Consider the following 25,478-nt stretch of genomic DNA (forward strand, 5'->3'; position numbering starts at 1 on the left):
TACAATTATTTTAAATTACATTTATAAAAGGCAATTATCTAATACAAAAATATCTGAAAATAAAATGATTAAAAACGAATTAATAATAAAGCAAAAAAAATTAGTTCTAGTGAAAATGAACTTATAATCTTTAAATAAAATTGATAAACAGAAGACTAAGGGACAGAGATTTATTTTAATCAAATACAATAAAGTGCAATAAAACGATAAAACTAAAAATAAAATTTTGTTAAATAAATATAAATTAAAGTAATGTTAATTAAAGTATAGCAAATCAAATTATGAATAAAGGATGTAAAATTAGATTTTTTTTAGAAAAATTTTGAAGTTAAATAATTTATAAAAATAATAACAAAAGACAAACTTAATACAACTAAATTAAATTAATTTAAACTAAGTCAAGCCTTTTAGTTAAAAAAAAAAAGTTTTAGTTAGAATAATTTTTCCCACAAATCCGCTAAAACTTATTTAAGCTTCAGACTCGGACTTCAGCTTGGCAATATAGGCAGCCTTGTGTTCAGCAACCTTAACCTTATGCTGTTCATTTCTTCAATTTAAAAAATTATATCAAGAAAATTTAAATAAAATTGATACTAAATCAAATTAAATTAATAAAAATTAAACCAAATTAAATTATTACTAAAATAAATTACTTAAAAAAACAATTAAATTAAATCAAGCCCTTCAGTCTTAAAATCATTTTTTTTTTTAGAGTAACTCAAAAGGCCGATTTAAAATAAAATTAAATTAAATAAACTACATACAATTAAAATAAATTAAAGGAAATGAAATTAAATTAAACTAAATGACTTTAGAATCGATTTTATAAATCAGATTACTTCAGAAATGAAATTAGATTAACCCGGCGTCATTGTTGCCGGGTATCTGATACCCGAGCGATTTTAAAATTGATTGATCTCAGAATAAATAGTTTTGTTTTTTTTTTGTTTGTTTGATTGTATTGTTGAATTTTTAATAAATAAATGTTAATTATTATAAGTAATGTGTATTATTAGCCAATTATTTAATGTAGCATACTAGTATTGACGTAACATTGATTCAGTGTTCAGCAATGTCCACGGGTAAAATACACCCGGCCACAACAGACAAGTTCTATTTAGTAGCCACAATGACGGCGGGTTAAGGGGTCAGTAGAGTAATTTGGCCTGTTTTCTTTGAAATTTTTTCATAGAAATTTCATAAAAAAAAATTTATAATAGAATATTTTTCACATATCATGAGATATATCGTGGAGTGTAAAAAAAACAAATTTGATGACATCTGTCGAAGAAATAGCTGGGATGCGTTTTTACGTGAATGGTTATCGTCCCTGCTAGAATCATGAAAAAATGTTGATAAATGAAAAAGTAATTAACTTTTTTTTTTAATGTTTTTTAATGTAAATTTTGTCATAACTTTGTCAATAAATTATAAAAAATTATGAATCTGTGCTAGATGAAATTTAAGCAAATCGGTTGAGTAGTTCGGCCTGAATCATGTTCGCCAGTATAAAAAAGTATATATTGAAGGAAATGCGTTTAAAGTTTGAGGTGTGCACTCCGATCGCTTAGAACGTCGAGCGGTGTTATTATTTTTGGGGCTTTTTCGAAACCTTCCAATGGTGAAGTGGGTCTCTACATTAATTCTAAGGGTATAGGGGAACAGTATATGCAAAAAAAATAAAAAATTGAAAAAATATTACCCCACTCACTCCTTAAATTAAACTAAATAAAATAAAAAAATTTCAAATAAAATAAAATTAATTTAGCTTAAATTAAATTAAATTAAACTAAAATCAAATGAAATAAAATACATAAATGTTTAAAAAAATAAATTCCTGCAAATGATGCCTAAGTGGAAAATTTAATAAAATGTGAAAAAATATTAATTAAGACATTTAAAATATTTTCGATTTACTATAAAAAATACAAGAAATAAAAACCGAAACTAAAAGTTAAAAACAACAAAAAAATATTTTTTATACAAAAGTTTTAAATCAAATTAAAAACAAAAAAAGAAATTAAAAATACGAAATTAAATGAAAACTTAAAATAGAAAATCAAAAACTGAAATAAAAATTTTCGAACTAATAAAAACCAAAAAAATTATAAAAATTTGAAGTAACACAAAAAATTTAAAAATAACAAAAAAGTAAACCCGAAAAATTTGAAAAAATCAGTGAATTTAAAAAATCAGAAATTTAAAAAAAAATGTCAAAAGAGTATTTTTTTTATTAAAAATGAAAACTCTAAATGAGTTCTAAAGAATAAAAAAACATATAAATTTTTAAAAACTAAGTTCAAATTTTTTTAATTAAAATAATAATTTTTCTATTAAAAAAATCGAGTGAATTTAAAATAAAAAATGAAAAACCGAAATTAAAAGATTTGAAATTAACTTTTGAAAAGCAAAAATGGCAAAGCAATTTAAATTAAATAAATGTTAAAAAATTAATGCTACAAAAAATTTTAATCATAAAATTATAATAAAATTAAATATAAAATAATGTATGTAATGTGTGAATTAATAAAAAAATTACTTAATTCAAAAATTAAAATAAAATAGTATATAATAATTTCAAAAACTGGAAAAGTACAATATACAAAAATATTAATAATAAGAAATAAAATTAAAAACAAAAAAAAAATTAATTTCGGCATCACTTGAATTTTTTTATTAAAAAAAATAAGAATAAAAAATATTTTTTCTAATTTCTACTTAATTTTTTTTTTAATTTAATCATTCCACTTATAATTCCAGTTTTAGACCGCAGTCAATTTTCGCAGTGTGAAACATAAATTTATTCATTAAGCGCACACAGCAAGATATACAAAAATAAGCCGTGCAAATAAATATTTGTGTATTTGTATATATTAGTTAAAACGATTTTATATTAAAAAACAAAAGCAATAAACAACAACAACAAAAGATCGACACTTCATTTCAACAACGCAATTCCTGCTGCGTCAAAGCAGCAACAATCATTACAACAAACAACAGCCGAGCACCCTTTTCGCCGCCAATCCCGCTGTCAGCGCCCACAACAAACACACACACACAAGCACACACATACACATGTGTTTTAGATAACACGTCAGTTGTGTGCTGCGCCGTACTAATTTTAAAACAAATACAAAGCAAAAATAAATCAGAATAAAAAAGAGCGTGAAAAACAACAACAAAACGACCTTCACTGCAAATAAGTAAAATAGAAGAAAATCAAATAAAATCAAATCAAAGTGTGTATAGCGAAATTTAGCTGAAATCAATTTAATTGTAGCAACTGAAAATCGCAAGAAAACAAATTGAAGTTTGAGCAAGTGTTGGTGGAAGCAGGTGAGCAGTGATAAGCAAGTGGTTGCTCAACAGCTTATCGGTGTGTAAAACAACAAAAAATATTATTTTGGTTCTCCGTGAGTGTACTGGAAGTGCAAAGTCCTGCTAAGGCACTGTAAAGGGTGCTCTTTGTGGAAAAAATAAAAAAAATTCTTTTAGTACAACAGTCTTCAGATAAGCCGTCAAAATAGGTACCCGCTTGCGTGACAATAATCCCGACAAAGACAACAACAACATGATATATATAGATGACTCCGAACCGGAAGGAGGTAAGTGCTTAGCTTTTATAGCATATTATTTTACAAACATTTACAATTGCCCGTATAAACTTTAAGGTGTTGTTGTTTACTTGGAAGAGTTTTAATGTCTCTCCGTTCTTATACCCTCATCTAATCTACTGTGTGATTTTTTTTTAATTTTTATGAACTCAACGGAAAACTGATAATATTTTCCTGATAATTTCCTTTGTTCTTTTCGAGAAATCGTGTTTACTTACATATACTTCAATATTTCAACGACTTGAGCGGTTGGAAATTTAGTGAAATCATTAGCTGAGCAAGTGCTGTCGAGTGTTTAAAGAGAGAAAGTTGGAAATAAAATAATATGATTTAAGTGACATATGTAGTATATTTTATAGAGTCACCCTAATATAAAATTCAAGATGAGAATTTAGATAAATGCGCTTGCTTTATTTCGTAAAAGAAAACCCCCTTGAAATTTTCCACATTTATTTAAAATGACAAATAGACCTAACATATGTACATATGTATGTATGTATACATTAGGATGAGACAAAAAAACGAAGATTTTTTTTCGCTTCGTTCTCTAAAAAATTGGCTGATAGACACATCCAAAAGTCCGGAAACGTCCTCCGCCTAACGGTTTCTATTTTTTTCTTATTATCAGATAAAACAACTCTTATCTCGTTTTCAACTTGTTGTTGTCTAAGAGTCAATTTGAACTGATATTATAAATTATTGACTCATATCAACTTTAGTGTCTCGCTCTTTACTATGTACTATAATATATGTATGTACATACGTATTTCACAACTCTCAATCATTTAACATTATATGTTAAATGTTTCCGTTGTTAAAGTTAGCGATAAACATTATTATCAGCCGGTACTTGAATCAATAATAAATTTTGAAGTTTATGATGATATCAAAATTTAATCTTGAAATTCTCTAAAGAAATTAATTTATGATGACATATACGTACATATGAAACTACTAAATCATTTTCGGAGTAACTCCGAATTTTCGGAGTCAGCTTAATAGTAGAAGATAGTCGCTATTAATGATTTGTATTTACTTAAACGACAACTTTACTAATTTCAAAGCTACTCCGAATTTTCGGAGTTACTCCGAAAATGATTTAGTAGTTTCATATGTACGTATATGTCATCATAAATTAATTTCTTTAGAGAATTTCACAAGCACACACTTCTACAAATGACGGCAGAAAGGTGTGGCAGAGGTAAGGTAATCTTGTGCGGATGAAAGAGTTAAGTGGTACTATACCATTGGCTCTTCTCCCAAGGGACAGCATTGCTAAAAGGATTAACTTCACCAAGAAGTTCAGCAAAGCTGAATGGAATAATTCCAAAACTGCTTAGGGATAGTACGATCAAGTGGTACACTGACGGTTCTAAGACGTCGGAGGGAATCGGTGTAGGGGTCACAGGACCGCGCAACAAGCTTTCCATACCTATGGGAAGTTTTCCGAGCATTATTTAAGCTGAAATCCTTGAACGAATGACCATACTTAGCGATAGGTAAGCAGCACTTAAAACAGCCTGCCCTCATGAGATCAAATCGCCACTGGTGCAGGAGTGTAGAGAACGGCTGTATAGCCTAGCTAAACGTAAAAATGTGCACCTTATCTGAGTGCCCGATCCCAAAGGTATAGCCCGGAACGAACTGGCTGATGAGCCAGTTCCACTAACGTGGTATGACCTGAACCCTGCACAGGAGTGGGTCTCCATCCCATAAAACAGTAGGCATTGGCAACATCTACATGGCAAGCGACATGCCAACTTGCTAATGGGGTGTACAACCCCAGCTGGTGTAAATATACAATCAAACTTCCTTGGGATAAGCTCAGAGTACTGGTCGTATTTAACTCTGGCTACTGCAAGAAGAAACATTTGTACAACATAGACCTAGCTTCTTGCATAAATTAACAGTTCTGTGAGTAAGGTCCTGAAGCACCAGAACATCTGCTAATAAACTGCACAGCTGTCTGCAGACACAGGTTTAAGGCCATCAATTTTTCTACAAAGTGATCGCTTCGCTTCGCTAGTACCCAGCAGAATATTGGACTTCATAAATCTGCTGTGGGTCAGTTAACATCTCATTTACGGAGTAATCAAAAATAGTTATACAACTAGTATATCTATGAAGAGCTTATAGTAAGATTTTAAAATTATCAGAGTAACTCTAAATTTTCGGAATAATCAAAAATATACTTAAAACTTTAAATAAAGTTGTAATATTTTACCCAACTACTTACTAAAAGCTTGCAGTATTATTTTAAAATTTTCGGAGTTACACCGAATTTTCGGAATAATCAAAAACATACGGCAAACTTGAAATAAAGTCAAAATAACTCTCATAGGTATCTACAAGAAGCTTGCAGTAAGATATTAAAATTTCGGAGTAACTCCGAATTTGCGTTGTAATCAAAAATAGTGTTACAACTTTACATAAAATTATAATATTTTTTTTTAGCTTACTTACCACAAAGAAACCAGGATTTTATATCAAAATGTTTATTTTGTTGAGCTAAAATTTAAAATAAAAATTCTGTAAAATTTTATATGAAAACACTGATTTTATTTCACAACAGTCTCTATCAAAAAGTGATCTTTTGCCAATTTCGAAGGATATTTTTATTGTGGTTAAATATCAAAGTCACATTGTCTGCTTTTGTTTGCTTTTAAAATATTATACACTAACTGTATCTTGCAAGCTGAGCTCATACACGAAAGCTGCTTAATGGTTCATTCAGACAAATTTTAGTATGAAATCAAATATTATACATTTGTTATCTCTTTTCATTTATCCAAATATTGAAATTTCAAGTAATACATGCCTTAGCAATATACTATACATACTATATGTATGTATTATATATGAATTCCACTTTTAAATTTCAATTTCTGTCACAAAATGTCATCGCATTGAAAATGCATAAAAAATACATTAGGATAAAGGGCGGGGTTCGCTAGTCAGCGCCGGAAAGACATAAATTTTAATAAAGTGTTTAGCTAAAGCCAATTTACAAATTAAGATAAGACAGCGCAGTGAAAACGAATAAAGATAAAGTACCATAAAAATAAGAAACGAAAAATATTAGCAAAACTCGCAGCTTTGTCCTCGCGGAAAGGACAAATCAAGGAGGCGCTGAAAAGATATAAAAGCAAAAACAAAAAAAAATATGAACCCAGAAATGATGGCGCTAATAAATTCTAAACATTTCCGGCTAAAACAAAAAATCAGCACAAAATAAAATTAAGAAAAGGAAAAATAAATGGGACAAGCCCAAACAGCTGCAAGGCCAAGGCAACAAAAGCCGAAAGTGAAATGCAAACAAATACAACGTAAAAAACACAAATAAAAAGTGTGAAGAGCAAACCTAAAAGTCGAGGCAGCGGCTTTACCAGCAAGCACACTGACGCGTGGCTGATTTTGACTTGCTGCGAATTTGCGCAAATCTCGGCATTCCTCAAACACTCACATTTTAAGCGCTCAAGCGCCGGCTCGAGCTAAGCAAGCAAGCTAAAATTTGTAAACGGAAATGGAAACTTATAATACTTCTTATTTCGGATTTGTTGTTTTTTTTTGCTTTTGTTGTTGTTACGTTTTATTTGAGGCTGGTTTATGCAAATGCGAAACTTTGGAAAACTGTGTCAGACAACTTAGGCGGAAAGTTTCGCAACTTGTGCGAGCATAAAGAGTTCAAGTCTGCAACGGAAATGGCATAAACAGCATAAACGCACAATGTCCTGAAGGCTGGAGGTGTGTGCGCGTTCGAAATTAATGAGTGGGAGTGCCGGTTGTGAGCTGATTGTGAATGCGAAAATTAATTGTCAGTAACAAAAATATTTGCACTTTAATTTTGAGCAAAAACAATGTGCGTTTCTTTCCTTGGATTGACCCTAATTTCGGTTGAGAACATGACGCAAATTTGCTGTTACTTTCATAAACTAAGAAAGTATGCTAAGTTGGGAATTTGGAATTTAAATAAGTAGAAATTGTTAAAATACTGGCAAATATTTTTTAAGTTTGATCAGTAATTTCACACCAAAGAAATGAGAAGCACTACAGCATCCAAAAACAATAATTTTTTCTATTTGTTACCAAGTTCAAAAGAGCGTAACATCTCTGTTTTTGAATGTAGAGATTCAATATATCACTGTCGACAATTTTTGGAGTTAACTAAATTTTATCGGACTAACTACAAATTTTTCGCAGTATTCAAAAATAGACTTGAAATTCGATTTTTCGGAATAACTCCGAATTTTTCGGAGTTATCAAAAATATACTTAGGATATTATAAAATATTTTTTAAAACTATCTAACCATTTTTTTACGGATTTTGATAAAAAAATATTACAATAATAATTTTGTAGGGCTTTGTTAACAAATAAAAAACAATTTACAACAATCCGAATTTTTCGGGGTAAAATTGATTTTTCGGAATAACTCCGCATTTTTCGGAGCAATCAAAAATATACTTCGAGTATTATAAAATACTTTTTACAACTATCTAACCATTTTTTACGGATTTTGTTAAAAAAATGTTACAATAATAATTTTTGTACGGGTTTTGTTAACAAATAAAAAACAATTAATTTTTTTCTGAGTAACCCCAATTTTTGGAGTAAAATTGAATTTTCGGAATAACTCCGAATTTTTCGGAGTAATCAAAAATTTACTTCAAATTTAAAGTGCTGTCTGCTCGTGAAATTCTCGTTGTGCCTAAAACTACATATCTGATAAAATTATGACTCTTGAAGGTCACTCAAGAAAAGCTTAGTTTTGCGACTTTTTCTATTTTGCGAATAATTTTTGGTTGTAGATATTATATAGAATTCAGAAAATGTTTAAATCTCTGTATTATTAACTTAAAAGTACCTATACCGAAAAAAAGCAGAGGTTTGCCAGTGGATTAAATTCAGTAGACCGATTCAACTCCGTCAAAAGTCAGTTGAACGAAATTATGCCCACTTATTTATGGCTTCAATTTCTATGCCAGCCAAATCCATTTAAACTAACGGAAACAATTTTAGCCCACACGCTGACAACTTTTCTTTGTCAATCCTTTGTAGCTAGCACATACAGCAAAAGTTCATTGTTATATGGCCCGCGGCGCCACCCAAATTAAGTGTTAATGGGGTCAAAGGTGTTTTGTAAGAAAATTTGTCGCAGACACTTTCAACTTTTTCTGCTTTGGTAAAAATTTTGTTAAATGTTGCGTTATTGTTGTTTACATTGTTATTGTTTACACACTTACAAATACACAGACAAACTTTCACGACAATCCTTTGTGATTGTTGTCTTGTTTAGCCTTGACAAAGTGGCACTTTCACGGAGGTGACGCACGTGACTTTGCATTGAAAGCGTCACATTACAAGTTTCTTTTCACACGAAAACATTAACAGTTCTTTGAAGCAGTTATTGCGCTCACTCGCCGAGCTTAGTAAGCGTGCTTACAACGCATTTGCGACGCTGCTGTATGCCAAGCGCTCTTTGTGATTTGGTAATTTCTGCGCTTAATGGCCATTTTCTGCTAATAATTGTGAATAATAAGCGCAAGCAAACAAAGCACAGGCACAAAAGACGAGAACCAATGCCACGACGTAACTCCTCATTGCAAAAATACGTTGATTTAGTGTTGCAAGGACAATAGTTTGGTTCGAAAATATGGCATTATGGTGGCTTTTAGATAGTGAATTCATAATTTTCAATGGATTCTTGGAATTTATTGACTAATTTCGTTGATAAATTGGCAAGATTGCTATGAATGAATATGAAGCTAATAATAAATCAATGCGGCTTAGCCATTGTAACGGTTTTAAGAATTTGGAAAGTAAAAAATGCAATGGCCAATTGTTTAATAATGGTCTGAAGCTAATCATACCATAGAGACACCGCGAACCGGCCTTTCTTGCTGTCTAAATGAAACCATTCGTGACTCTTTAGAGAAATTTGCCTTTTGTGTTGTTTAATAATTTGAACCTTTTATTACGGAAAAATTTTGTGTCACAAACTTTCAAATGGAAAATTCCGTAAAAATATCCTTTTTGGAGGAAAATTGCCCTTTATTTTGTTTAATACATTGAACCTTTTATTACGCAAAAATTTCCTATCATAAACTTTCAAATGGAAACATTCCCTAAAAATATCCTTTTCAGGGAAATTTGTCTTTTGTGCTATTTAATAATTTGTACCTTTTATTACGCAAAACTTTTGTATAAAAACTTTCAAATGGAAAAATTCCCTAAAAATATCCTTTTCAGTGAAATTTGTCTTTTGTGTTATTAAATACTTTGAACCTTTTATTACGGAAAAATTTTGTATCAAAAACTTTTAAATGGAAAAATTCCCTAAAAAAATTTTTTTAGGGGAAATTTACCTTTTGTGTTGTTTAATACTTTGAACCTTTTATTACGTAAAAATTTCGTATCTTAAACTTTCAAATGGAAAAATTCCTTAAAAATATCCTTTTGGGGGAAATTTGCTTTTTGTGTTGTTTAATACCTTGAACCTTTTATTACGTAAAAATTTCGTATCTTAAACTTTTACATGGAAAAATTCCACAAAAATATCCTTTTGGGGGAAATTGGTCTTTTGTGATTTTTCATACTTTGAACCTTTTATTACGTAAAAATTTTGTATCATTAACTTTCAAATGGAAAAATTCCTTAAAAATATCCCTTTGGGGGAAATTTGCTCTTTGTGTTGTTTAATACTTTTTTACGCAAAAATTATATATCAAAAACTTTCAAATGGAAAATTTCCTTAAAAATATCCTTTTGTGGGATATTTGTAAATCCGCTTATCCGTGATTTTTTAGAACATCTCATCTAGTATGCAAGGTTCCAACTAGTCTTCTGACTTTTACATACCCTGATAGCATCAAATTCTCGAACAACATATACATAAATATTTGTTTAACGAAGTATCGTGCGCTAGAAATACTCCTAGAAATTCAGAGGCAAGTTTATTTCGAAATTCCAGAACACTTGTTTATGTTTTGAATATACAAAAAACAAATTGTTTGAAATAAAAACTGCTCTAAAATTGAAATCCACTAAAGGTCATCTATTGAACTTAAGCAACACTGCCGCTCACATCCGCCTTCACCCATCAGATAGCAAAGTTTAACAAGCACATCAAAAACTTTCAAATAAAATTCTTAAATGCCACGTGCCAAGCATTTCACTTCCCACTTGCAGCGTTCAAATACAGTGTTTACATTAAAATTCATTGCGAAATGTTAATGAAATGAGAAAATTGCAAAATTTTGAAAATTTTTGATTTTCTAAATGCAAATAAAGCATGCACACTTTGCGCGTGTATGTGTGTGTTTGTTTATGTGTGTTTGTACGTCATAGAAAATTGTTATTTCGCCCGCCTCCTCACTCGACATTTACAGCTAATTCATTGACTAACCGACAGTTTGTTTAATTTATAGACGCCGGAAATTTCGTAGCAAAATGGAAAACGAAAACTTTAGATAATTGAAATGAATTATGAAAAGCGGAAATTTGCGTAAGACACGACTCGAAATTTTGATTGAACGTGTGAGATTCGGTTGTGAAATTAAAGGAAATAATAATATTTTATTTATTTTTTGGGTTTTTTGTGTGAATAATTATTATAACGTGGAATATTTATTGAGTATATTTATAAAAGTCGAAAATTTGAAAAATAAGAATTTTTATGCTCTGTGTGGATAGAAGTTTTAAAAAATTTTAAAATTATTTGAAATAATTTTTATGAGTTGGTATATAATATACATATATGAGGTACACTAAGTTTTAAGAAAAACAAATATTCTTTTTATTTTTTTTTTTAATTTTTCGTCCTGATTTTTTTTCAAAAATTTATACATACATATCTACTTTTATACGTAATTCAAATTTGGAAAAATTGAAAATATTCTAAAGGATATTTTATGATATTTATATGAAATATACGAATTAATTTAATTTAAGATTTTAATTCTTAAAAATATTCAAAAACTTTTTTTGGATTTTTTTTTCAAGACCAAATATTTACTTTTATATTGCTTTTGTTTTAATAAATATTTTTTGCAAATTTTATTCTTCATATATGTACATATATAAATATTCAAAAATTTTTTTTTACATTTTTTATAAACATATTTTCTTTCAAATTTAAGTTTTTACTTTTATATTTAATCAACAGTTGTTTTTTCTGAAACTTTCATACAAAATTAATTTTTTTTTTTGTGAAATTTACTTTTCTAAAACTTTCATACAAAATTAATTTCTTTTGTGAAAGTAAATTTTCTTAGTAAAAAAAATTCTTGAAAATTTCGGAATTGCGTATACAAAAATTTCAAATTTTAAATTTTTTTTTTAATTTTTTATAAATATTTTTTCTTTGACATTAACTGCATAATGGGGTAAAAAATATTTTTTATGACGTATATATGATGTTTTTGAAATTTAATTTTTTACACTTATATTTAGACAAAAGTTTGGCTCCCAAACCTTTATTTAATAAAACTATTTTTAGAAAAAAAAATTAAAAAAAAATTATTTTTAAACTAAATTTTTTTAATTTTTTTTTATTTCATAATAAAAATTATTTTTAGAAACAAAAATTAAAAAAAAAAATAATTTATTTATAAAAATTAAAAAAAAAATAATTTATTTTTAATTTATTTTAACTTAATAATACATTTATTTTTTTAATTTTTTTTATTTCGTAATACAAATTATTTTTAGAAACAAAAATTAAAAAAAAAATATTTATTTTTAATATATTTTAACTTAATTAATAAATTTAATTTTTTATTTAATTTTTTTTTTGTCTCTAACATTAAAAAAAAATAATGTTTATATTTTATTTTTTTTTTTATAGTCTATGCTATTGTTTTTTGTTATTACGAGCTACAATCAATCTAAGCACTAATAAATAAATTACTATAATTTTTTTTTATTTTTGCTTATTAATACAAATTTTCATTGGAATTTTTCTTTAAAGATTTTTATTGCTACAAAAAATGTATTCACTTATTCAAATTATTTTGCTCAGCATCTAAATTAAATTAAATATAATTAAAATTTTATAAATTTAAAAAATTATTTTTAAACACAAAATAAAAAAAAAATCAATTATTTCAATAATTCTCATATAAAAATAAATCTAAATATTTGAAAAAAAAAAATCAGTAAAAACTAGTTATTTTATTTTAATTTTTATATTTTTGTTTAATAAAAATTTTTCAACTTATACATACATATATTTTTTTGCATATTTTAAGTTTTCATAATTTATTTTTCCAATTTTTTTTTTTTTCATTTGGAAAATAACAATCAAACTTTCGATTCAAAATTGCTTTTACGAGAGCACTTTGCGCGTCTGACCCCGAAATTCCAAGCGAGCGCCGTTGGGGGCCGCCACTTAATCATATTCTTACGTTTGTTTGTTGCTGTAAGAAATAGTTCAGCTTGTGTAGAAAAATTTTTAACACATTATGTTTGTTTTTGTAACAATTGCCAGCGAGCACATGACTTGCCAAAGGCATTTACTTAACTTTTGTTTTGTTTCAAACTTATTTTGTTATATAATTATTATCTTATTATAAGTACTGAAACAAATAAGCAGTAACTAATTATCAATATAGCAATATTCTTTCATGTATGTAAGCAATATATTGCTACTCAATAATAACAACATTAATATTTGCGAAATAACAAGGCACGTAAATAATAACTCATACGCCCTGACAGCTGCCGCTTACTTCGCACTTAAGTACATATATTATACTCGTATATAGTATGTAGGTATGTTCGTGTATATTTTCCCACACTCTGCTGCTTGTCGCTATGCCATCACTTCCTTCTGTCCCTTTTTACTTATCTTTCGATCTACTTTCTCACTCACTCAACGACAACTTTTCTCTTTTGCGCTCAATGTCACCCAAGTCTCGCACAGTTAGTGAAGGTGGCCGCTGTTTTCCTCCGCCAACTGTTGCTTCGCGCTATTTGTGTCGCCGCTAAAGTATTTCTTTTCTTTATCTACTTATATATGTATATACTCATATATATTTTTCCTTTTTCTTTTTGGCTGTTTCCATTGTCGCGCTTTGTTTTTATTTATATTTTTAATGATTATCGCCATGCCGCCATTGACCGCCGCCAGCAAGGCGTCAATGTGGTTTTCGCAACATTTGCCACTCACCTCTCTTCCGCCTAACGGTAGCCGCTCTCTGCAAGTTGTTTTTGTCATTACTGCTAAAAGAATTTTTTTTTGTGTCTTTTTTTTGGTTTTTCGTGATGTCTTTAACATTGCCCTGCCTTCGGATTTTTTTCGCGTTCAAGGTGAATGTGAAGCAGAAACATTTAAAATTTATTTTTCTTTCTTTTTTCTTGCTGAAAGGCATTTTTTATTTATTTATTTTCTAGCAAATATTTATTTTTTGTTGTTTTATGCTGCTCTTTGCAGTTTAATCGGAATTTTCTCATAACTGTACTTATTTTTAGTTTATCCTAAATACCGTTCTTAATTTATTGCCATTAAATAACTGTATGTTAGACAAACATATGTCAGAGTTGACTTCTTCTTTAATTAATTCTGAAAATCTAGGTCAATATTCTCTATCCTAATCAATTTATTTAAATTTATTTACCAAAATAGTCTAACGAAATCTTTTTGAACACGGTACTGCTGTGTTTGGTAGTTTGACTGCAACGAAAATATGTGACGAACAAAATTGCGTCACGGCAGCTGTTTATAACTAAGCATCACAGTAAAATATCAAACCTGTGTGACTTTCAATGGTCTTCTGGTGCAATCGTAAGCAATTGGTCAAAAGTAAAAATATAAAATCAGGTTGCCAGCTGTTTGAAAATTTTAAATAAAAAAAATTAATAAATAAAAATGACATTTGTATATCAATCTCCATAGATTTTAGAAAAATTGGAATGCACAATATTTTGAAGAGAGTTGCCACCTGTTAAAAATTATAAACATAAATTGCAAAATAAAAAAAGTAAATAAAAAACACTTTTGCATATCAATCTGAATAAATTTGAGAAAGATTACGCTGCTTTAAATTTTTAAGGGAGTTGCCACCTGTTAAAAATTATATACATAGTTGGTAATAACAACACTTATTTACAAAATCGTCACTCAATCAAAATGGATTTAAAAAAGCTTACAAATATTTTAGAAGGGTTGCCACCTATTTATAATATAAATATAATTTAATTGGTGATAAGAACACATATTTATTAAATGGTTATACAACTAAATTGGTTTTAAGGTAAAAAATATTTTTAGTAGTGTTGCCACCTGTTAAAAAATTAAATTTAATAAACATATTTGGTTACAACAACATTTACTTACTAAATGGGCAATCAACTAACCAGCTCTTCAGGAGATTACAATCAAATAGATTTAGAGTAGGGTTGCCATCTAATAAAAATTAAACTATACATACATATGTAATTGGTAATACTTACTTACTAAATGAGTGTTCAATTAAAAAGGTTTTGAAGTAGATTCTCGCAAAAAATATTTTTAGCTAAGAGTTGCCATATCTTTAAAATGAAATTAAGTTAATTGGATTGAAATTTGTTTCAAACGCAGTTCGTTGAACTCCTTTGTTAGTAGTATCAATATCTGCATTGAAGCATTTTGATCTCCATGCCAGATTCTGCTACGGGGTACTTCGATCGTGTATCCGGGATCCAGACCTTGCCCTTAGCTTGGACGGGCTCTATTTTTCAACGCTATTCGCCTTGCTTCTGCGTATACCTACCCTACCATGGCTTTAGCGGCTTTTAAAGTTTGACTGATCTACCGTCGTAAGCAATCATTTTGATTGGTATTGGTCTTGGTATCAACTGGCATCCGTACATGTCGATGGCGGACTCGATTTGCTTAATTGCACCTCCAGCGTCACATTTATCAGCGCAGTTTGCACCCTCTGCTCTTGAGCTCTGAGAATGTTTCCTTCGGAATCTCCCTCTTTCAGAACACCAATGATAATCCGGTTTCCGACCACATCAGCAAATAAATTAGCGGCTGTGAAACGCTTTGTCTTGGGTCAGACGGGTTAGCCTCTTCAGCTGACCTCTGTCTCTTGGCAGCCACTGCTGGCTGTTTGAGCTTAAATTTCGGTTGAAGGGTTTTCGCACAATCAGTGGAATCCTTAGTAAGCTGCTCATTGGTTGGCGTTTGCAGCTATGCCCTTCTGTCTTTGTCAGCTACTGTAAGCTACAATTTTGGCATACCCTTCCTCTACCTTCTTTGACTACCGGGTTCGGTTCCGGTTGCCGCTGGTTTTGTTACTTTCCTCGAATTAGGCTTAGCTCCAACTCCAGTGTTAGTTACATTTCTTAACGCGGGCTTCCCTCGAGCTACCTATGATCGCTGCCCATTTCTTTGAAGAACTAGTTTCGTTCGGTTTTTATTCGAGAACTCACAAGTGTATCGCTCTATCCAAGTAAGCTTATCATCTTACGGAAGGTGCCAGGTATCCGTAAGCTCCGTTCGATGCTGGGCTATTTGAGGACCCTCAACCAGTCGATCTTCGACATGGGTCTCATGACACCTACATCCAGCGCTTTTTTGTACTCCCAAACATAGTAAAACATATTATTTGAGCTCTCTGCTACCAGTCTGTTCCTGGCATCGTCGTGATACTGTGGTATCTATTATCAGTCGGCACCTTCAAGGAGGATTCAGCGGGGAATATTCGCCGACCAATAATCATGTCTTTTATATATATTATATATTGGTCTAAAAAGTAGGTGTCTGTCAGAGCACCTTTAAGAAGCTGTTTGCGATTCCCCCTCTTCATTTCTCTCCACTGTATTTTCAGCCCCCCAACTACTTATTAAAATTTCTCCAAAGCACTTTTATTAAATACAAGTGAAACTCGGTTATCGCAACCGGGACAAGCACAAAAACCTGTCAGATAAGCACTTTTAATGAATACCACATTTAATTGCATAGATGGAGCTGAAGCTGAAAATAAAATGAACTAAATTTAAAGATTTATCACAACAACTTTGTGTTGTGTTGAAAGGAAAAACTGAAGTATAGTTATGTCAAAAGCAGCTATAGAAAATGAGAGTGCAGATTAGAGGTAAGCTTGCGAGCTTTTCGCAAAGCTTTAAAAGGCGGCTAAAGATGGATAAAGGCGAACTAGCAGTCAAGCAGACGTCGCAGGCAGCAAACGTGTGCGGCTGACACACAAAAGCAGCGCACGTGTTTTAACTACCTTTTACAGTCGCCGTGTTTACGCAAATATATACATAAGTGTGCGTGTATATGTCAAGCGCAGATAAGGTACACAAATTCTTTAGAAATTTGAAATTCAGTTCACTGATATGCGGGGAAATATTTTGTATAGAGGAAACTGCTGACAAAAAGAAATATGTGGGGAAAATGTGGGAGCAATAAGAGGTATGTGTAGGTAAGTTTTATATATATGCTATACACTGAACAGTGTCGGAGACCCTTAAAATATATATACCCCCAATAAGGTCGGATACGCTATAAAATTTATATACCTATTATATATACAGGATTAACATGGCGAACTGAGTCCATTTAGAGAGGAACATAACCTGTCTCTATAAACGCGAACTAATCACTTAGTTTATTAGATAGCGATCTGGAATTTTGCACACGTCTTCTACTTATCGAGGAGCTTCTTACTTGTAAGAATTGTTGATATCGGACCACTATATCATATAGCTGCCATACAAACTGAACAATCAAAATGATGTCCCTATATGGAAAACTTTTATATTAGACGAGATATCTGCATGAAATTTGGCATGAATAATTTTCCAAAGCAACGGTACAATTTTCGAAGAAATTATTCAGATCGAAGAACTATAGCATATAGCTACCATACAAACTGAATGATCAAAGAATCGTTCTTGTATGAATAATTGTTTTATTTGATAAGATATCTTCAAGAAATTTGGTATAAATTTCTGCCCAAAGCAACTCTATAATTTCTGAAGAAACTTTTCAGATCGGACAACTATAGCATATAGCTGCCATACAAACTGAACAATCGAAATTATGTCCTTATATGGAGAACTTTTCAATTAGACGAGATATATGCATGAAATTTGGCATAGATTTTTCTCCAAAGCAATTATATAATATTTTAAGAAATTGTTTAGATCGGAGAACTATATCATATAGCTGCCATACAAACTTAAGAAACAGAATCAAGTTTTTATATACATAGAAACCATTTTTTATTTGAAAAGGTATCTTAACGAAATTTGGTAGTGATTATTGTGGAAAACGATGATGTAATATTCGAAGGAATGGTTAAGATCGGACAAATATAGCATATAGCTACCATACAAACTGAATGATGAAACTCAGGTCTTTATATGGAAAACTTTTTTATTTGATGAGATATCTTAACGAAATTTAGCAAAGATTATTTTCGAATGAAATAATGTAATATTCGAAGAAATTGTTCACATCGAATCACTCTAGCATATAGCTACCATACAAACTGCCCCTCTATATGGGATTTTTTTGTCCCAGTATAACCGAAGTTAACATTGTTACTTATTTTAATATATATTACATATACTACTAATATATATTACATACCTACTACTAGTTATACGTACATATGTATGTGATTATACTGTTATTTTTAATACTTACTAAGCGAAAATGTAAAAAATAAAAGGCAAAAAGTTGAGCTGACAGCAGAATTTCCAAAAAAAATGTTGGTCGCAATCCTTTTGAATTTACTGTGCACACCTGTCAGTAGCTGCCAAATATTAAAAAATGGCAGGTGTTATACAAATAGCGTGTCAACGGCGCTATAACGGGAGAATAAAGACAGAAATTACAGTTATTATTGCTATATACATATCTATGAATACCCAAATAACTGATATGATGAAAATATATATGTATACGTACTCAAAAATAAGCTGTCATGATGAAAAATAACCTTTACTGTTGTTTTTACTTATCTTTTGTTGTTTTTGTTATTATTATTATTACTGCTACTATTATAATTAGTATTAATTTGAGTTTTTTATTTCTATTTTTTGTTGTTGTATTTTGTATGTTTCTTGTTGTTGTTGTCATATTTGTTGTTGTAACATTTGTTGTTGTTGTCGTTTTTTCATTTGTTATTGTTGTTATTAATTTTGCCTTTTATGCTGTTTTGTTGTTGTTGTTGTTGTTACTAATACTCCTCTTGTTGTCCTCCACTCCCAGCAAGTCTCGCCAGTATCAGCTGCCAAAAACTCAACAGCAACCACATTACAAGTAGTTATGTTCATCATACGCCACGTACGCCTAACCACTGAACCAAACAAACTGCCCAGCAGCAATGGCTTAACTAAACGCGCAACTACAGCTGCTCATTAATTTAATTAAGCGGTGAGGCTGTCACACGCTCATAACTTTGTTGGCAGCAAATATGAAAACAATTTTTGTTGTTGTTGTTATTGTTAGTGCAAATTGTTGTTGTGCATTTATAAAGATTTGCGCGCCATTTATAGTTATATAAACAAATAGAAAAACATATGAAAATATAGAGCTGCTTTAGTTAGTATTATGATTTTTGCTTGCAAGCCACACATTTTACTTTACTGTATATATGTATATATGTATATATGTGTATATATAAATAGGTATATATAAAAGCAGCATTGCGTTTTCCATTTGCCTTTGCACGCATTTTATTTACGCAAATTCAGCATTTAAAATGGATGAGCGAAATTATGCTGTGTAAACACGTGTAGGAGTTCAATTGTTATTGTGCTGTAATTGTTGTTGTTGTTACTTTTGTACACTATCTGTGTTGTTTTTGTAATTTTATTGAAGCCACAACAAATATGCGCACATGTTTCGCTTAAAAACAAGTACGAAAATACATATGTTTACTATAATGGTTAGTAGAATTCATGTATATATATGTATTAATGCATTGACATAAAAATGTGTGTGTGGTGAGTGTTTTGCGTAACAGTGGTGGCGAAATATACAAGCAATATTTATTTTAATGTCTGTCTTTCTACATTTGCTAACATTAGTTCGTTGAAAGAAACGATTTCTTCGTAATTTTAAATTTCATCCCTCCATTTCAAGTAGTTTCGCTAACAATAGAAATAAAAATGAAAAAAAAAAATGTAAACTGGTTACTCTTATCATATATTACATTTTGCTATTCCATCATATTTTCGCCATTTAGATATAGTCAGTTAAAAAATATGACCCATCATTGACTTGACCAACTCAAAAAGATAAATTTTCCACCAATTTATGGAATTCCGTTCTAATGACGCTTGAAGAACTGAAATTTAATGACATTAGCGTAAAAATTTATTTACATTAGGGCGATACATTAGCAGCTTAAATATTAAAATGTAGTAAATTCCATGATAGCAACGATTGCTTATCGAAAAACCTCGATTTCTCGATATATATGACCTGAAACACAGCTATAAAGCTTCAGATTTGGCGTGAAAACAAAAGTGATCTTTAGGGTGTCCCAAAAAACTGTCTTCTAGAGCTACTTTAGGTTTAAAGGTGGCCAGTGAAAATATTTTCTTTGATAGATTAAATCTCTTGTTTCTTTAAAGCACAAATTTCCATCCATAATACAACGATTCCAGAATGCGATGTTTGACTCCCTTACAGTCGAATATATAGAACCACATCGCTAAATTTTCAAGAAGAAATAAAACGCATATAACTAAAGGATATATCCGCGTAATTAACTTTATTATAAAGTTAAAACTTCGCCTCTATATTTTTTAAACGATTTCGGGCAAGTGAATACAGCAACTAACTCGAATAAATTGCAGCCAAGAGATCCAACTTTCGAACACTTTTGGCAGCAATTAAGGCCGTAGTTTAGCAATAAGGCGCCAAATGGTTTCTAACGAGGCGTCAATCGAGGCATAGACGAGCGAATTTACATAACTATACAAAATACAAATACAAATAGAACAGCGGAGTTAAAGCGCACTATCTTCGAAGCTACCCCAAAGGTCCACGACGCGAGATAATGTGCTCACCAAAAGTTTTCTTCCATATATTGATTGTTTCATTGGTGACATCTTGTAGGAACCAAAGGTCCTTCATATCAACCTCAATTCAGGCACGACATTTCACTAATCATGGCTCTAAAGAGTTCCCCAGTGACTGTAACATTATTACCAGCTTTTGAAAAAATTAGAACCATTGATTTCCTCTGCCCATAGAACACACCAAAATGTGACTTCTTGAGAAAAAAATGGCGATCAAACAAGAGCTTGTGAATTATCATCGCTTCAATTATAACATTTTCGTCATTAACTTATCCATTCAACCAAGAGTAAGTTTCAGTGTTGAACAAAATTTTCTTGTGCGAAACGAAATTGGTTGCCATCTCGTTTTCAGCCTATTCAACGAACGTGAAGAGTGCTTGTTCCTAATCATTATGAAATATCAAAAAAAACTGAGTATAAATCAAATAATAGCTGCAGAAAAGACCAATGTCGAAAAAGGTATGACACCATTGAACACCTTGTATCTAAAAACACACCAACTTTTTGACCAGCTGAATATGTCTAATAGCCTGTATACAAATCGAACGAATATTCCAACCTTTATTGAAAGTAGTTTAAATTATATTAGAAGCCTTTGAAGATGATAAATCTCAGAAACTCACAATAGGAAGAAGAAAATTGGAAATGAAAAATAATATAAGAAACTTGAGAGGAAAGATAATTTCCGTCCAATCTGAAGTTGGTCTGCTTAACAACCAATCGAATAAGCATCTCATAATGATCAATTCAATTGGCCTAAAAGCGATGGAGTAGTAGTGTGCAAATAAAAAATGAGAGACTATTACTAATGCTAAACGTAATACACCCAGAGACAGACTCGCTTTTAAAAGTTCAGACTTCGGTACAGAGTTTCTAAAAACATTTCAAATACTTGACGCGTGATTTTATAATCATTTCGTAATCAAAATTGCGCATTCATGATTTAAGGGCTTAAAAAATCTATTTTTTTTTGTCTCTTTAAAAATAATCTAAGAATATGTCCCGAAAGTTATAGATGGGAATTCGAAATATTTTCTAAGCTAGAAGGGAAATAGCGACCGAGCGTCTAGCAGTTATAGTAGCGCTTGGGCAGAAAGCGAAAACTTTGACGCGCGATTTCTCGGTTTTTCATTTTTCCTGGCGGGCAGATAGAAAAAAACCAAACGTCATATAGAATTTTGGCAAAATTTATTACCTTTGGGATTAAATTATCTTCTATTTAAACAAAAAAAAACTAAGAAAAGTCAAATTTGAACACATTTTTAAACAACATAAAGTAAAATTTTATTGGCCAAAAACCACTTTTTTCAACTAAAATTTTTTTTTTTTTTTTAGTTTTTACACTTTTTTGGAATTTTTTTGTTTAACTAGAAGATAAATTATTAAAAAATATGAATTTTTTTGAATTTTTTGTTTCCGATAGAAAAAGCGACCTGCATTCTGCCCGTCGTCTGACAAATGCACATGCGAAATGTATCGGGCCATTGCTTCCCAAAGGCAGAATATCAAAGATTTCGTATCCAAAAAATTTTTGAATGATGTCTAAATATATAACTATAAACCCTAGAAATTTTGCTTTAATCAATTATTTCTTTCACTCCCAAAAAAATCCTCAAAAAAATCGAATTTTTTAAGGCTCCCCCCTTAAGTCATGTTTTATGCACTGGATGCCCAAGGAACAAAGCACTGCTAAGAGCATAACTTACAGAAAAAGCCACAAGATTATTGGTGGGGTGTGAAAATAGTGGAAAAAAAGTACTGAAGTGAAGGATAAACAGATCTTAATAGTTCTCGTACCACTTAGAGTGATAGAAGAAGAGAAAGTTATAATCAATATAACGATTTGTTGAACTATATCCAAGTGGATCTGACCGGCAAACATAATCATCCTAAAATGGTATAAGTAATGGTAATAAGTCCGGCCGCTATTTAAGTAGAATACTTCAAACAGGTCGTCTCAAAAGCAGACAAAGCCATTTCCAAGCTGAGTTTATGCATCAAAGTGATACAAACCCACAGGTTTTTTGGATTTAAGACACTTTTGTAAGTTATTTAAAGCTTCAGTAATGATTTATCCAAAAATAAATAATTCTAATTTATATGTATCACACTTTGATTAGGTTTCGAATTTATAAATAAAATGAAGTTAATTTACAGTTTTTAAGCATTAGAATCCAGCACCTTTCAGCCAGCTGACCCATCGACGACAACAGTGATGAAGAAAAGCACCAGTGAACACATTATTTCCACTATACCAACACAATTTTATGCCACGAGTAACTATTCTATGTATATACATATATAACAATATATAAGCTTACATATATGCTGGACACACACTGATACATAAATATACATATGTGTTTAACTGTATAGGTGGCAACAGCGACAAAATAGTGCAAATGAGCTCCGTGACTTGTCTGCTTTTCGACGCGCTCAAAATGTTCACGCAGCTCGGTGTCTCGCAGTGCACACACACACATATGTATAAGTGTAAACTATAATAATTGCTTTGTATATGCATTTATGTATATGCATGTATCTGTGTGTGTTCATATGCATAACGGCATGCCTTCATTTGTTTATTTGCACTTTTTTGCATTTTTTTTTTGATTTTGCTGCACTTGCAACAAATTGTTGCATTTTTCCACAGCCGCGTCACTAAAATTGGGTCGCTGCGTGCATTCACCGCGACAAGTTTAATTTACGTAAATGAAAATATGGAAAGCGAAACGCTACGAGAAAACAAAAACGCATACAATTTGGCTGGCGCTAACAAGCGTGTGAGTGAAATTGAGTGCGCGTGTATATGTGTGGTCTAATAGCAATGCTTGTAAACGTGAGCGACTTTGCAGTTGCATATTGAATATGAAATATTATATATGTACATATATATTTTGTGTATATATGAATATGTACATGTATAAATGTACATTTGTACATACATATGTGCGTGCCTTTTGTTTGTCCGCTTCAGATTTCACAGCCGAAAATTGAATTTTGAGGTCGTCGGCTGTGAGTGCCAACACGGAATTGCATTATTTGTATAGCAACAAACACCAATGCCTCTTTTCCATAACAACAACAAAATTATAGAAATACAATTGTGTGATTTTTACTTAATTTTTGCATTATCTGCTAATTTATTTGGCGCCAGTAATTATTTTCAGACGCTTAATACATGAAACTCATTAAAAATATTGGAAAAAAATTAAATAAAAATTAAAATTTTTTTAATATTTCTTTTTAATTATTTAGCGGCAAATTTTATATTGAAAATATTCGGTTTCTTGGTAAAAAAATTTGTTTTAATAATTAAATTATAAAAAAATAATACAAAATCACTGAAAATGTAAAAATGTAAAATAAAAATTTGAAAAATATTTTTAAATTTTTCGATGACAATTTTATATTGAAAAATATGCCATTTAAAAAACAAAGACTAAAAAATATTTTAAAAAACTTTCCTAATTAATTGTTAAACAAAAAAATATTTTTTTAAATTATTCAGCGGCAATTTCATATTTTAAAATATTCAATTTTTTGAAAGAAAAATTAAAATATTCCACTTTTTGAAAAAAAAATAATATTTTGTGAAAATTTTATATCGAAATATTCCATTCTTTTGAAAAATGAATTCAACAAAAAAAATTAACAGAATATTTTAATTATTCGGCGGCAATCGAACACTACGATTAAAAAAAAAAATGAAAAATATTAAAATTTTTTTTAGCTATTCGCTGACAATTTAATATTGAAAAATATGCAATTTTTGAAAAAAATCTAAGTATATTTTAAAAAAAATTTTAATTCATTAGCGGTAATTTTATAATGGAAAAAATTTCACTTTTTGAAAACAAATTTTTTTTCTAATTATTCGTTGGCAATTTCACATTGCACAATATTTAACTTTTGAAAAAAAAAAACTAAAAAATATTTACAATTTTTTTTAACTCAGCGTCGGTAATTTTATATAGAAAAATATTCTATTTAAAAAAAAAACATTAAATTTTTTTTAATTATTCGGCGGCAGTTTCACATTTCAAAAATATTAAATTTTTTGATAAAACCCACTAAAAAATATTTGAACATATTTTTAACTATTCGATGACAATTATATATTGCAAATATTTAATTTATTGAGAAAAAAATACTGAAAAAATATTTTTAAAATTTTGTTCAATTATTTCGCCGCAAAATCACATTTGAGAATATCCAATTAAGCAAAAAAAACTAAAAATTTTATATTTTATTTTGGAAATATTTGCTTCTCAACAACAAAAAATAACAATAAATATTCCATATCTAAGCTCTGAAAACCTATATATTGCCGCTAGACCTAGTCAGCCGATTAGAACGAATTTGATGCCCAACATGGTCACTACATCATCTGTGTAAGCACACCTTAAAAATGAAAGAAATAGTTTTGGTTTTGAGCCGATATACCCCACATCCTAAACCTCACCAGATTATAATACTATTAAATCAACTATCTGAGAAAAGTTTGCCATTAAAACAAATCACAAATAAGATTCCTAACATACAGTGGCTCTCATTCAAAAATATACATTTTCAAGCCCCAGCTATCAAATATGGGGATATTGGCGTCCGCAGCTGCCTTTATGCCTAAAATATTCCTCAATTGTGATATAATATATCAATGAAATTGAGTGAAAATATTTTCTAGTGTAAGCTTTTTTATTGCCAAAATTGCAAGCAATCGGTCCATCCATCCATCCAAAAACATTAGATTCAAACTTCCGCTTGAATTTGTACTACAAATCTGGGTAAATTTTGAAGATGTAATAAGGAAATAAGTTAAATATGGACTCTTTAA

General features: G+C 30.1%; 1 protein-coding gene across 8 annotated transcripts in view; it reads left to right on the forward strand.

Annotated features, from left to right (window-relative positions):
• Window positions 1-25,478, forward strand: part of LOC105225089 (death-associated protein kinase related) — a 133,970-nt gene that overhangs the window by 26,965 nt on the left and 81,527 nt on the right. For all 8 annotated transcript variants that reach the window (XM_049454057.1, XM_049454060.1, XM_049454058.1 and 5 more), the window contains one exon: window positions 2,761-3,605. In XM_049454057.1, coding sequence (XP_049310014.1) covers window positions 3,572-3,605 — 34 coding nt within the window. In that variant the 5' untranslated portion in view covers window positions 2,761-3,571. The remainder of the gene's footprint in view (window positions 1-2,760; window positions 3,606-25,478) is intronic.

This window comes from Bactrocera dorsalis, chromosome 3 (genome assembly GCF_023373825.1).
Source record: "Bactrocera dorsalis isolate Fly_Bdor chromosome 3, ASM2337382v1, whole genome shotgun sequence".
Taxonomy (NCBI): Eukaryota; Metazoa; Arthropoda; class Insecta; order Diptera; family Tephritidae; genus Bactrocera; species Bactrocera dorsalis.